Genomic DNA, 15,042 nt, shown 5'->3' on the forward strand with positions numbered 1-15,042 from the left:
ACCAGAGCCGGGCAAACTCGGATCTTTTGCATCCCGAGTGATCCTCAAGGTTAACCAAGTAGCTCCTCATTGATCCTGCGAGTGCGAGTGAGATGATTCTTTCCTTTTCTTATCCCTTCCATTTCGTAGATGAGTCGCCTCTTCCATAGCCAAACCCAATAGTTTTGCGAACGTAGTAACGAAAATTTTCGCAGGTATGTTTTAAGTAGCTAGAGTGGCTTCGCTCGTCTACGGGATGAAGGGGCTCTATATGGGAGTGGAAGGGAAAAGAAAAAGACAAAACAAAATTATTCATTACTGCTTACTCTCTCGTACTCATTGAAGGGTATGGTACTCAAACTAACCTCATGTAGCGGCTCCTGCGAAGTTAAAGTTTGCCCGGCTCTGATCTAGCACATTAATATGTTGTTTACATTAGGCGGGGTTTCCTTTATACGATATTCACGCTATCGAGTTTCTGCTGTACTACATATAATAATTAGATAGTTTCCTTTTTCACCGTGATTGGCCTTACCAATGGATGATTAATGGAATTTATAAACGAAAATTATTTCTACTGAAACAAAAACTCGAACTAGAAGAAGTTTTGAGATAACCAAAAATTATTACACTTTTTAACGGCTAAACAAAAACAAAATTAATCTTAAACTTCTTCTTTTTAAATACCTATCCACTAAATGAATAACTATTACTATTATATGTAAGCAAAAAAGAATATTATTGCTGTTGTTGAAACGTTTCGACCCATGTAGGTACGTGTGTCAGTAGTAAACGTGATTAATTACTACATACTGTTAGTATTGTGGCTCAATATTTTCTAGTCTTTTGTACATAAAACCTATCTTCCAAAGTACTGCACTGCTATAGAATTAAAGAAAAAAAAATAATAAATTCAGGTATGTTGAAAAAGGGATCAAATTACGTAGCTAGACAATGTAAGTATTTATATTACTTGTCTTTATTTGATACGTATAAAAATATGATATTTAACAACATATACGTTGTGGAATTTACAGCTTCGATTTTATCTGTGCCACTATGGGAAATATTCGACATTATGTTCTCAGTTATTATTAGAAAACGCTTAAAGATTATTGGTAATCAATTTCTAAAAGGGCAAAATTTCCAAATTTTATAAAGGTGCGATGCCAGGGAGTAAACAGGGTTGCTACACATATTTATCTTTTGTTTAATAGCTTTTAACTTGTATTTTATAGTTATCGTATCATAATGTGCATTTTTTTAATAGATATTGCACATCAATAAAAGATATTTATTGGTTCATTCTAATACTCAAGATTATACGGCGCGTAATGTAAATCATCTAAATTATCATTTGCATGTATGGGTTAAAAAATTCTTAATCCTCAAAAACCCATCTCATATTAGGGCGACCAATTTCTACATTAAATTAATTGAAACAAGAAAATTAAGCTTCATGGAATTTGATTTGAAAAAAAATACCAAAGAATTATGATTACATTCAAAATAAAAATTAAGTAAAGTTAAACAAGGATATATCAGTGAAGATTAACTGTTTTGAATTATCACTGCTGCCTGATAAAAAATTACCAATAATCTTACATTTTAATTGTCGAGCCTGTTTCGCTTTCTTAAATGAAACTACTTAAATTTCATTGATGTATTGGACGACTTTTCTTTTAATAATGTAAAACTCCATGGGGTTGGCTTCAGTAACCAGTGACATGTTGACGGGTTAGGAAAAGGGGAATGGAAAAGCTACTCGCAAAAGGGAACAGGCGCAGAAACAAAGAATGATCGGGTTTTTTCACAAATTTTGCGATTTTTAATGTATAATTATTATCCTGTAGCATGTCACGGATTATGGGAGGGGGAGTGAGTAAAAGACAACCCCAATTTTACCTGCTGTTACATTTATATATTGTTTATTATATAGATTACGCTACGATATAGGGATAAATTTGCCTTCGTTTTTTAGAATAAACTCAAGTATAAATTTTGTTATTTCTTAAAAATAGGAACTTTCTACAACTTTCTTATGCCGAGGGGAGGCTTTTTCTGCCTTCATCTCCCCCCAATACTCGTCATATAGTAAAAGTAACCAAATTTTATGGAATAACCTCAAGAATTGGTCTCATTTTTTATTGAGCTTTTATAACTCCCCCTTCTCCTCCGCCCGTTCTCAGGTTGCTGAAGCAGCCATTTATGATTATATATCCCAGAAATATTTGGAATGTTTTTTAATCCGGTTTTTCAAATTATATAATTCATTTTGAAATATCCTCCCCTGTCGTTTAATATTNCCTAATCTAGTAGAACTATAAATTAAAAAAAAAAACAACTTTTTCAGTCTGAATATGGTTGAATAAACTTAAGCGTAACAAAAACATAAATTTGTTTAATTATTTGAGCGCAACCCTAGAAAAAACAATATAATATTTGTAAAAGCGCATCGTTATAAAATAGAAATTTCCAATTTAGTCCTGCAGGACCAAATTAGACAATTTAAGCATATGTTTCACATTTGATGTGGTAATACTTATGACAATAACGGATGAAAGAGGAAGAAACAAGGATTAAAGGTAATTGTGCAGTTAATTGCTATACAAGCTTTCAGGTCGTGATGAGGCACTATAAAACAAGAAAATTATGTGAATATTTGGTGGCCCTAAAGGCCACCGTTTTCGAGAAAAGCGTATTTGAAAATACAGTACGGCCCTGGTAGGAGCACGAAGGCAAATGCGACATTGTAATGTTGCATTCAATCAGCTGCTAGTTAACAGCATCCACGCTTTCGCATTTGTGTACTCATGTATTGTTTGTTATTTGTTAAATTAGAATAACATTAAGGGTAGTTAATTGATGTTTATGTGGGCGCACATCAACTCTCGTCCAAATAATTAATGTACCTTTTTCGCCACAGGTGGTACATAATCCCCTGCATTAATCTGAATATCCGAATTAAGCGACTTGTTCGATAAACTTAAAAAGCTGACAATCTACTCTTAATTTAAACGCGTGCAAAACTGATACATTTCTATAATTCGAAATTAAAAACATGTTCAAGTAAATTAAGTGTATACCTTACATACCTGTGTGTGATACAAACCCCGATAGCGAAAGCCCAACAAAAGACTGTCCCTGCAAACATCGTAGAGATCGATGTGATCGCAATTGCTTGAAACAAACCAAATCCTGGATTACAATAAACTTTTTATAAGAAGGAAAAGGTAATTAATCAACAATTACATATGTTTTTCCATTGTTCCATAACTAAATTCTAGTACCAGTTAAACGAATTTTCGGTTTTTAATAACTTTATTATTGTTGTTGCCTTATTTTTATTATTACTCGTACTGGTAAATAATCACTATTGTTGCATATTACTTACAGTTTACTAACTAATTATTTATACTGCGCTATTTATGCTCTTTTATTTTAGTTAAACTTACACTTACAATAATTGAACACCGCTATTTATATAATAAACGTGTAAGTTTAAAGTAAAAATAAATTAACCAATTTAGAACACTAAAGTCAGTGATACTCGGTACTCGATACATAAAAATATGCATTTCAGATTTTACTAATTATAATTTTGTTAAATAATGACCTTATGATGATGATGATATAACTGGTTCTTTCTGAAGTCTTATTTAAGTATATAAATAGAACAACTGAATTGCTATTAATGTTCACTAAGTGTATGATTTAGTCTGCAATTGTTTAAGCCTGTTAAGCCTTCGCTAAGATTCTCTACTTTTTATTATATCCAGTGCTAAAGAGATACTTCATGATCAATATGATCTTTCAGGAATCTTCATCGAATATACCTACTTGTTTTATAATCATCATCACAATCAAAATATACATAACGAAAAAGTGAAACACAAAAATTGCTTTACATTTTTATTAAATAGTTTTTGTTACATTTGAATATTTTTTTAACTTATAATAGGAAAGGTATCCTTAATTTTTCCCAATTTTCTACAGTTGATTATCCTGGGATTTGTATTACCGGTTCGTTAAGTGATTCCGTTTTTTCTTTTTTTGATTTGGAATACCCTCTTGATCAATGTTGGAAAAAACAATTATTTATTAAATTTGTGAAACAAACTGTTTTAAACAATCTTTTAAATTCATTTTGAACACGTGCTTCTAACTTTATAAACACGTTTTTATTATCGTGACGTGTTGACGTTATTGACTACATAGTTGTGTTTTTAGCAATGTTCAAAACACGTGTTTTAACTTGCCAATCCTATGAGATGTTATATTTTTCTAATATCTACAACCGACGCAAAGTCTACAGAGTCTTGCAAAACACCAGTTCTACTGATAGAAGGTTAAAAAGCTTGTAACTTATCAACGTTTTAATTGACATACCTTTCGGGACTTCGTCGGAATCTTCACTAATGGAGGCCGCTAGTTTGCTATTCACGCATTTAAGAGTACAACTGTGCAATGTTTCGAAATTGTTATTGTTACCCCCGCAACCGCCGTAAATAAAGAAGCGGCACGTTCCCGACGAACCGTCGTAGTAAAATCTAGGTATCATTGCCTGGCAAACACCTCGTTCTCTCGGCAATCGGCAAACATCTAAAAATTTGTTCCATATACAATAGGTATCTACATCAAGTACGAGGGTGGATTGATAAGTTTCCGGCCTGACCAAGAAAAACAAGGTTTTTAAAATTTTTTTTTTTTTATTTCTCAACATAATCTCCTCCAAGGCTGATACATTTCTCATAGCGGTGTTCCAGTCTATTAATGCCATCTCTATAGACTGATTCGTCAAGCTCCTCAAAATAACCATTTACAGCTTCGATTACTTCTTCATTGTCCGCAAATCTCTTACCGCCAAGCCATTTTTTGAGATTAGGGAACAGAAAATAGTCACTCGGGGCTAGGTCTGGAGAGTAAGGAGGGTGCGGCATCAATTCAAACTTTAGATCGTTGATTTTAGCCGTCGCAACGATTGACGTGTGCGCTGGTGCGTTATCGTGATGAAACAAGATTTTTTTCTTCGCCAGATGAGGTCGTTTAATTTTCACCTCGTGGCTCAAACGTTGCAATAAGTCTGCGTAGTATTGACCAGTGATAGTATTACCCTTTGCAAGGTAATCAATGTATATAATACCTCTTGCATCCCAAAAAACAGTAGCCATAACCTTGTTCGCCGAAAAAATTGTTTTTGCCTTCTTTGGAGTTGGTTCCCCTGGTCCAATCCACTGTTTAGACTGTTCTTTGGTTTCAGGAGTGTAGTGGTGGACCCACGTTTCGTCAACGGTTACGAATCGACGCAAAAATTCGCTTGGATTACGCTTATACAATGACAAATTTGCGGTAGAAATGTTTTTTCGAATCAATTTTTGGTCGACTGTTAGCAAACGCGGCACCCATCTTGCACAGAGCTTTTCCATATGCAAATGTTGGTGCAAAATATGTTGCACACGTTCATATGACATCTTACAGGTCTCAGCTATCTCACGCACTTTCAATCTGCGGTCTCCCAGCACTATTTGATGAATTTTTTCGATCATATCTGGAGTTGTGACCTCAACGGGGCGTCCTGAGCGAGGCCCATCAGAGGTGCTCACACGACCCTTTTTAAACTCGGAAACCCACTGCTTAACGGTTGAATATGACGGGGAGGATGTCCCCAGTGTTGAGTCCATCTCTTTTTTAATTTCCTTCGGCGTTAACCCCTTCAAATAAAAGTATTTGATGACAGCACGATTTTCCTGCTTTTCCATTTTTACGAAAACCACAGAGGCGTCTTGTTCAGCGTGCTGTCAAACCTACACTAGCAAGGAGATCAAGGTAGGCCTAGTGGCGTCATCTCTTGGTTAGGCCGGAAACTTATCAATCCACCCTCGTATATGTACATATATTAATTTCACCTATATAAACATACATTCATTATTAATTTGAGAAAAAAATTAATTCAACAATAACTCGTTGCAATTGCGGCATGCCTAGTTTAAGTTTTTAGATAATGCCTACCCAGCTAGAATTATTAAAACATGCCAAATTCAATATGAAAAATCATTTTCCAATTTTTTTACCGGCTATAAACTACCTCAGGTTCATCATCACAAGGTTATCAGTCCTAAGACTGGTTGGACACGCACCTCCACTTTTTCCTATCCCGAGCTAATCTTCGCATTTCCCTAAAACTATTAGAACATCCCACATCTTTAACGATTTGTGAACAGTAATCTAGTCCAGGTCTACCTCTACCCCTCCTAACTCACGTTTCTGCTTCTAAGTGCTCTGTTCTCCTATTCTTTATAATAACTCTTTGTTTCTAATCTTCTCTTTCCACATAAAATAAAATAAAATAATTCGAAGTGGTCTGTGTTCTGTCGAAACTGCCAGACGCGGATCGCGATTTCGATCATTTTGGATCTCATCAGCGCGTCGCAGGCAGCTCCGACAGAACACAGACCAACTTTTACCTGCTGTCTTAACAGCGCGTTTTAGAAAATACTACAATGGCGCGGTAAACGCCATCTGTAGTACGATGCTACATTTTAGGATTACGTATATTCCAACAAGGTCCATTTAAACATATGGATATCCCGGCAATCCCTTCTCTTTCCACAGTATCCTCATCATTTCGAACGCATCTAACCTTTTCTTTTCAACCGTGCCCACTGTCCATGTTTCGCACCCATACAGCGCCGCGATCCTAACATACACCTTCAACAATCATTTTTCGAATTTCTAAATTAACCGTTCGCGAAAGTAGAAGTAACTTCTTTGTTGTACTTTATTGAAGGCGACTCAACCCTGCGCTATCATCTGCTTTATATCCCTACTTCAGGTTAATAAGTGAAAATTTGTTGCTGTTGCTTAGTTCGATTCTCGGTGAGGGTGTGACAACAGCAACAAATTTTCCCTCATTAACCTGACGTAGTTTCTAGTGGGTAAAAAAAATTGAAAAATGAATTTTCACATTAATATTTGAAGTGTTTCATATATCAATTAGATTTACTGAATAATTACGATTTAACTCATTTCAAATCGTATTAATTGTAAGTCAAAATGCACGTAGGGATCGAATTGTGATCTTTAAATTACCTTCGTCACTAATTTGTTTTAATCGTCTAGGAACATTTACATAATAGTCTCCCTTAATATTTCCCTTAGGGTAATAATTGACGACTACGAAAAACCCTGCGACATCTTCAGAAACTCCTATTCCCAAATGTGTGGTTTCCTTCCAAATCATCTGAGTGCCGTTAGTACCTCTATAATTGCGAAAACCATAATCGCTATACCAATACGTGCATATTCCATACGCATCATTGAGTAATAATAAATTGATATCGAAGTAACCTATGCTTTCCCCGTAATATTTAGAATGACTGCCTTCGATTTTGCCTGTTTCAAGGATTTTATTGGCATGCTCCTGACTAAAGTTACTAATTGTATTGCTTTGTTTGAGAGGTTGGACGCCGTGAAGTATACGAAAGCCGTTGATGCAGTGTATAAATTCCTTTTTGAATAACTGCAAACAAAATCCACCATTTCGGTTTGAAAGTACACGAACTTATCGTCATTAGAAATCCATTTTTATTAAAATAATCCTAATGTAAGGAGAAATGTTTACCTCAAGGATGAGACTTCTTTTGGTTTTGCTTTTGGCTGTTTTACGTTCTGTAGTGTTAGAAACCGGCTTCTGAAATTGTAAAGAATGTACACGAACTTATCGTCATTAGAAATCCATTTTTATTAAAACAATCCTAATGTAAGGAGAAATGTTTACCTCAAGGATGAGACTTCTTTTGGTTTTGCTTTTGACTGTTTTACGTTCTGTAGTGTTAGAAACCGGCTTCTGAAATTGTAAAGAATGTACACGAACTTATCGTCATTAGAAATCCATTTTTATTAAAACAATCCTAATGTAAGGAGAAATGTTTACCTCAAGGATGAGACTTCTTTTGGTCTTATTTTTGGCTGTTTTACTTTCTATAGTTTTAAAAACCGGCTTCTGAAATAGTAAAGAATATACCCCAACTTATCGTCATTAGAAATCCATTTTTATTAAAATAATCCTAATGTAAGGAGAAATGTTTACCTCAGCGATGAGACTTCTTTTAGACTTGTTTTTGTCTGTTTTACGTTCTGTAGTTTTTGAAACCGGCTTCTAAAATTGTAAAGTATTCAGAATTTGATCAAGTCAATGAAAATAATAAAATTCCGAGTCGAAAACATGAATACCAATGGGTTAAGGTTTGAGAAAACACAGACATTCTAAAATTAAGTATTAAGATAACAGGATGGGATGTGTGGTACATGTTTTTCATTTTTATCGTAATTATTGGGACAAAAAAGAAACATACGTATTTGGTGCTTATTCAAAATAAGAAATAAAAATTTTGTTGAAGATTTAAAAAATTCGACAAACATTAAGTATGAAATAAGTAAAGAAAATGTGTATCTACTAATTGATCTTTGAAATAACTTATTAATTGGCCTTAATACTGTATAAGCCTGACTATGTGTAGCTGTTCTCTTTTTAAATAATTTTGTTCATTAGAATTTTCACGAAAATTAATCGTAACTGAATAATTGCGAGAAGTTGATCGAGTTCCTTAGAAATATAGATTTTATCGATTTATACTTATGTCATAACGTGGAAGCGGTTTTTCGAGATTCTTTAGACTTTTTTAAAGTTTTTTGGATCTTTATTTAGTTTCAAGTCGAATGTTTCTCTGATAGTGAATCGTCCTGTACACAAAGCTCACCGTCTTCGTTTTTGAAGGAGTAATTATCGGAGCTCCGTCGTCCACCGTTCGAACCTTGATAGCTATGCTGCCTACATCGTGGCCTTGTAATGCTGCAGCCCCATAATATCTGTAAATTTAAGTTAGATTCCTGACCGTTAATTTTAAATTATACTGTTTTTTCCCAGGGTGGCGGTTAAATAATTAGTGTTAATGCTTGCACACAGATTTTAACTTAATGAAAAAATGTTTAAAATTAAGTTAAAATCTGTTCTTAAGCAGTAACCCTTTAGAAGGTATGTTCTTTGACTATCAATTATATTTTACTAACAAATGTATAGTACCTAATCTAGTAGAACTATAAATTAAAAAAAAAAACAACTTTTTCAGTCTGAATATGGTTGAATAAACTTAAGCGTAACAAAAACATAAATTTGTTTAATTATTTGAGCGCAACCCTAGAAAAAACAATATAATATTTGTAAAAGCGCATCGTTATAAAATAGAAATTTCCAATTTAGTCCTGCAGGACCAAATTAGACAATTTAAGCATATGTTTCACATTTGATGTGGTAATACTTATGACAATAACGGATGAAAGAGGAAGAAACAAGGATTAAAGGTAATTGTGCAGTTAATTGCTATACAAGCTTTCAGGTCGTGATGAGGCACTATAAAACAAGAAAATTATGTGAATATTTGGTGGCCCTAAAGGCCACCGTTTTCGAGAAAAGCGTATTTGAAAATACAGTACGGCCCTGGTAGGAGCACGAAGGCAAATGCGACATTGTAATGTTGCATTCAATCAGCTGCTAGTTAACAGCATCCACGCTTTCGCATTTGTGTACTCATGTATTGTTTGTTATTTGTTAAATTAGAATAACATTAAGGGTAGTTAATTGATGTTTATGTGGGCGCACATCAACTCTCGTCCAAATAATTAATGTACCTTTTTCGCCACAGGTGGTACATAATCCCCTGCATTAATCTGAATATCCGAATTAAGCGACTTGTTCGATAAACTTAAAAAGCTGACAATCTACTCTTAATTTAAACGCGTGCAAAACTGATACATTTCTATAATTCGAAATTAAAAACATGTTCAAGTAAATTAAGTGTATACCTTACATACCTGTGTGTGATACAAACCCCGATAGCGAAAGCCCAACAAAAGACTGTCCCTGCAAACATCGTAGAGATCGATGTGATCGCAATTGCTTGAAACAAACCAAATCCTGGATTACAATAAACTTTTTATAAGAAGGAAAAGGTAATTAATCAACAATTACATATGTTTTTCCATTGTTCCATAACTAAATTCTAGTACCAGTTAAACGAATTTTCGGTTTTTAATAACTTTATTATTGTTGTTGCCTTATTTTTATTATTACTCGTACTGGTAAATAATCACTATTGTTGCATATTACTTACAGTTTACTAACTAATTATTTATACTGCGCTATTTATGCTCTTTTATTTTAGTTAAACTTACACTTACAATAATTGAACACCGCTATTTATATAATAAACGTGTAAGTTTAAAGTCCGTTTGTTTAGAATATTTTTATTACAGTTGTAACAGAGTATTAAACACCTCCATGCACACTTTTCTATCCTGAGCTAATCTTCGCATTTCCATAAAGCTAGAACAGAAATGTAGGTCTACCTCTACTCCTTCTAACTCCTGTCTCTGCTTCCAATATCTGGTTATGGTAAGACAATTCAGGAATTACACAGGACTCCTATTAAGTATATAGACAACAGGATAGGATATATTGGGTTTCGTAGCTCAGCTTTTTGATTTTCGTCGTAGTTATTGGGACAGGATGTAACTTATTAATCGCTTTTATTATAAACATGACTACAAAAAAGCTCTCTTTTGTTACATTTCATTTTGGGTTACCTGTAATTTAGAAAATTTTTCAAATCTTATTAGTTTCAAGTCCTCCGTTTCAAAATGGACTGTATATACTTTGTTTTAAAACAAGTCATGATATTTGATGTTTTAATTGGTACAATGAATACTTTAGAGATTACTTGAACACCATTACCTAACAGTTTAAACTGTCTTGGTAAATGATAATGACTGTAATATTCGAAAGGGAAATCTGCAGAGGAAGTAGCTGATACAATATCTAAATCTTTCAAGGCTTATTCTTTTTCTAATTACGTTAAATTTAATTAGATATGTTAAAAGTTAATAAATATAGTCTATATTTTACTATTTCTCATAAAATTCATCTCTAACTTGACAGATTGCCTTAACAAAGGCATATTTCCCTTAGTTAAGATAATTTTACTGAAATACGTCTCGCATATTGTTTGTATATTTTTGATAAATCGACTATTGAATACATACATCTTTATTATAATAAATGAAGAGTGAGACGTCCTGTATACATTATTTTCAATGCTCACCGTCTTTGTTTCCGTTGTCCTTCTCTCGAACTCTGATAACTCTGCTATCTACGTCATGGCCTTCTAGTATCGTAGCCGTAGTCCTATAATATCTATAAAAGCACGTCGTTACGAGACAAAAATTTCCAGTTTAATCCTGCAGGATCATATTTTACAAACTACATATTTGGATGCAATTTTATTACCCTTTAGTTCAAGGGGAAAAATAACATCGAAATTCAAATTTGTGGTATAAACATTATTGTTTTTAATGCTTTTGTGTACGTGTAGTGGTTTTGATGACATCGTATTCGAGAATTTTCGTGACAGAAGTAGTCGACATCGTGGTAAGATGACTAAATCTTTTGTGTGAATAACAAAAAGAAATAATTAACAAAAATAAGCGATAAAATAAGCATTTAATGTGGGAAAATGAAGAAACAGTGATCACGATTTCAGGATATTAAAGACAAAGTGATTTGTGTGTTTTTGTTGCCACAAAATCGAATAATACGTAGTTTTATGTGATAATATTTACGATAACGGTTTACATACATCAGCAATAAATTTCGTCACCAGAGAACAAAGGAATAAGGATTAAGGACAAGCAAGAATTAATAGTAATTGCTGTAAGTGAATTGTTATATTTATACATATAGAAAGAAAGACGTTGGTGACATTAGGCCTTTTTCTCGAGGTTCCTGTTTTTTGCTAAACACAAAAATTACAATTTTAGATTGTAAATGACTGAATTTTCCGCAGAAATAGTAGAATTTATTAAATAACTTGTAATAATCTCAATTTTGGCATGTTTCTTTAAAAATTATTTCAATAGTAAATTTATTTCTGCTGGGATTTTATTTTTACAAATTCGTCTACAAATTTTTATTATTTTCGCTTACGAAGCAACGGGCTAGTGGGTTAAATTGTAAATACCCCTTTAATATTTAGGTAAATTTTTCTTTTCCATTTTCTCCGTGATCAGTTTAAAAAATTCCAGCAAATTGTTAACGTTAGTCTTAGTCCAAAAATAGAAAAACTTGTTAAATAGATTAACTAAGTATATTTGTTACCTATCCCTCTGCAACACAACTCCAAATAACAAAAGCGAAACAAGAAACTGTCCCTGCAGACACGGGTGTCAATACACCCCTGGAAGTAGAAATAACTTTTGAACAAGGTTCAGCAACTTTTTATAGAAAGAAAGTAATAAGGTAAAAAAGGTTTTAACCGACTTCTAGAATTACTAAAGGAATTTTTAATTTTCAATCACTTTTTATTTTTATTCTTGCATTGTTTGTTATTATTATTCGTGCAGGTGATCACTATTGTTACATCTGTAATAATGAGTAAAAGTACTCAAAATTAAATATAAAGCTATAAACAGAAACTGAATCTACATACTACATCCTATGAATGGAAAAATAAGTTATAAGCTAATTTATTTTACATTTTAAACAACAATTAAGTAACTATTGCTCTGTGGCACCTGCACTAAATCCTAATAACTAATATTCATTCTTTTAAACAACAATAATAATAAAGAATGAATAAATAAATGCCAAACTGTAAAAATACTCCATTATACGATAATAATAATAACAGTAAGATTTACTTTTATTCGTTTATTAGATTAAAAAACATATCAGCATGTTCTCTAACTATTTCATACTTTGAAACAATTTTTGTTGTTATATTTAAGTAAAATTATTATATTTTACCCTTTGGGATTATTATTATGAAGTAGTACAAGGAAATCCCAAAATTATTTAATAAAACTGGATAGATCGGCAGCTTTCCAAAGGCTGTGACCTTTAACACTAAAAAACATAAAATAGAAATATTAATTTTTTAACTAGTTTTAATAATTAGCCCAAATAAAATAAAGTGCTTCAAAACGTTTCAGAAAAGTTGATGAATATGTAATTGCAATATTGTTCAGACTATTTAGGTATTAAGAGTAATAATGCTTCAGAGCCTTAGGAAATACATCTCATGGATTATTAAATAAGTAAAATTGATTGTTTCGTGTTCACTTATAATAGTTGATGTTTTCCGAAATTGGCTTCTACTATTTTCTTTCCGTTTGCGTTGAGTCGATGATCATATTAAACTAATTTGTCTGTCCCTCGGGAACAGTATCCTGTATAAAAGTTACCCTATGTCCTTTCCTGTACGCCTGGTAATTTGAATACAAAATTTCATGATGATCGGTTATGCTGTTAAGGCACAAAAACGTAACACACAAACTCACATTCGCATTTGTAATATTAGTTAGGTTTTCATATAAGTTTGAGTAGTTGGGCATATGAAATTACAGAATTTTAACAAAAATCTGACTTTATTGAACAAACAGAATAGCTCAAAACCTAAACTAAACTAAACTTGAGTTCACTTCAGTTCCTGAAGAAGGTAACTTTGTTACAACTACAGTGTCGTGTTTTGGCGTTGGGGTTTTGAACTATTCTGTTTGTTCTACAACAACCGCCAAAGTTTTTTCAAATCTTCATATTATCTGACTTCATGACAGTAATGTGTCGAATTGGGGTCTAATTGAGAATTGAGAAAAAAAGACTCAATTTTATTACAGGCGTCGAATTAAGAAAATTAACAATCTAAACATGTTATATATGATGATGACTTACTCCTTGTGACTCCTTGTTCTTAAGGATTATTTTCGATCTCCTCATTTTTTTATTTGGCGGTAATACATTTTCAACATATCTACCAATCAAATTACCAATCGGATGGTAATTGGCCACAACTATGGTGGCCGTTTTACTTTGGGCAACTCCAACTCCCAAAAACTTCGACTCCTTCCAAACGACTTGCGTAAAATGCCCAGCCGCCGTTTGAGGCTCTTCTGTTCCAAACTGATAGTCCTTTATTTCGTCGTACCAGGATTTTACAGGAGTCACGCCGTCCAATTCTATACCGGCCGGCATAATCTTGTACACATTTTCGCCGTACTTGCCGTCCTCACGATGCTTGAATTCGTCATTAGCGGCGAGTGTATCTGCCCAGTCTTGCGAAACTTCTGATATTTTCGGATCTAGTTCTAGTGGAGGTACACCATGAATTTGCCTATATTCGTTATGGGCTCTTAGGAAATCCTCCACGAAATTTCCTTTTGTAGCTTTATATATAAAATAGATAAGTAGATACTTTTTATATTCCAACATACAAATAAACAGGCGTGTCCATTATATTTACGAGAACAGAACTTGCCCTTACTATTGGCAAAATGTATTGTCCTTTCACATAGAGAAAAGTATAGTGAGTATGGCCGCTGGTTTACCGTCAGATGTTGCCGATCGAAACCCATTATTAAAGCAGTCGGCGCACATCGATCTGGCATCGTGTACTTTTCTCTAAGTGAACGGAATCTACTTATTTTATTTTTGATATTGACAAACAAAACAGTACCGCATGAAAATAAATAAAAGTAAAACAAAAGTACTGGTATGCAAAAGAAGTGGTTGATTTTAGGTATCTAGGAAGTCAGATAAGTCAGTACGGAAGGAGTAGTAGGGATATAAAGCAGAGGATAGCGCAGGATGGAGTTGCCTTCAATAAGAAGAAGTCATTTCTATGCTCGCAAACGGTTAATTTAGAAATTCGAAAAATTTTGTTAAAGGTTTATGTTTGGACCGTTGCGCTATACGGGTGTGAAACATGGACGGTGCACCATATCGGGGTTTTTATTAATATTCGACACGAATTAATAAACGAATAAATTCATATTCGAGGCTATTTCTACAAATCCCTAGTCGCTCTAAGCATCCCCAACTGTCCATACATGGAGAAACATTTTATGGCAAAGCAAGAATAACAATTCTCAATTATAAATCACTGCATTTTCCGCATAAATAGTAGAATTTATTAGGTAACTTGTAATAATATCAATTTTGACATGTTTCTTTAAAAA

At 33.3% G+C, this 15,042-nt stretch overlaps 2 protein-coding genes across 4 annotated transcripts in view; both read right to left on the reverse strand.

Annotated features, from left to right (window-relative positions):
- Nucleotides 1-3,960: 3,960 nt before the first annotated feature.
- On the reverse strand, nucleotides 3,961-9,936 carry LOC108744182. 3 transcript variants are annotated; one of them, XM_025976760.1, is made up of 9 exons: nucleotides 9,850-9,936; nucleotides 8,739-8,847; nucleotides 8,069-8,137; nucleotides 7,913-7,981; nucleotides 7,757-7,825; nucleotides 7,601-7,669; nucleotides 7,069-7,498; nucleotides 4,369-4,581; nucleotides 3,961-4,049 (listed from the first exon to the last, which is right to left on the reverse strand). In XM_025976760.1, exons 1-9 carry the CDS (start codon nucleotides 9,906-9,908, stop codon nucleotides 3,997-3,999), a joined length of 1,140 nt encoding a protein of 379 aa, XP_025832545.1. In that variant the 5' UTR covers nucleotides 9,909-9,936; the 3' UTR covers nucleotides 3,961-3,996. The 3 variants fall into 3 exon arrangements, with proteins under 3 accessions (XP_025832545.1, XP_025832547.1, XP_025832546.1); XM_025976761.1 differs by lacking the exon at nucleotides 3,961-4,049 and adding an exon at nucleotides 4,141-4,270; XM_025976762.1 differs by lacking the exons at nucleotides 7,601-7,669; nucleotides 7,757-7,825.
- A 2,803-nt stretch (nucleotides 9,937-12,739) lies between these two features.
- Nucleotides 12,740-15,042, reverse strand: part of LOC108744183 (ancylostoma secreted protein-like) — a 6,812-nt gene continuing 4,509 nt past the window's right edge. The window contains exons 5-6 of the mRNA XM_025976737.1: nucleotides 13,760-14,250; nucleotides 12,740-12,934 (exon numbers count right to left, since the gene is read on the reverse strand). Coding sequence (XP_025832522.1) covers nucleotides 12,929-12,934; nucleotides 13,760-14,250 — 497 coding nt within the window. The 3' untranslated portion in view covers nucleotides 12,740-12,928. The remainder of the gene's footprint in view (nucleotides 12,935-13,759; nucleotides 14,251-15,042) is intronic.

This window comes from Agrilus planipennis, unplaced genomic scaffold (assembly GCF_000699045.2).
Source record: "Agrilus planipennis isolate EAB-ADULT unplaced genomic scaffold, Apla_2.0 scaffold13, whole genome shotgun sequence".
Taxonomy (NCBI): domain Eukaryota; kingdom Metazoa; phylum Arthropoda; class Insecta; order Coleoptera; family Buprestidae; genus Agrilus; species Agrilus planipennis.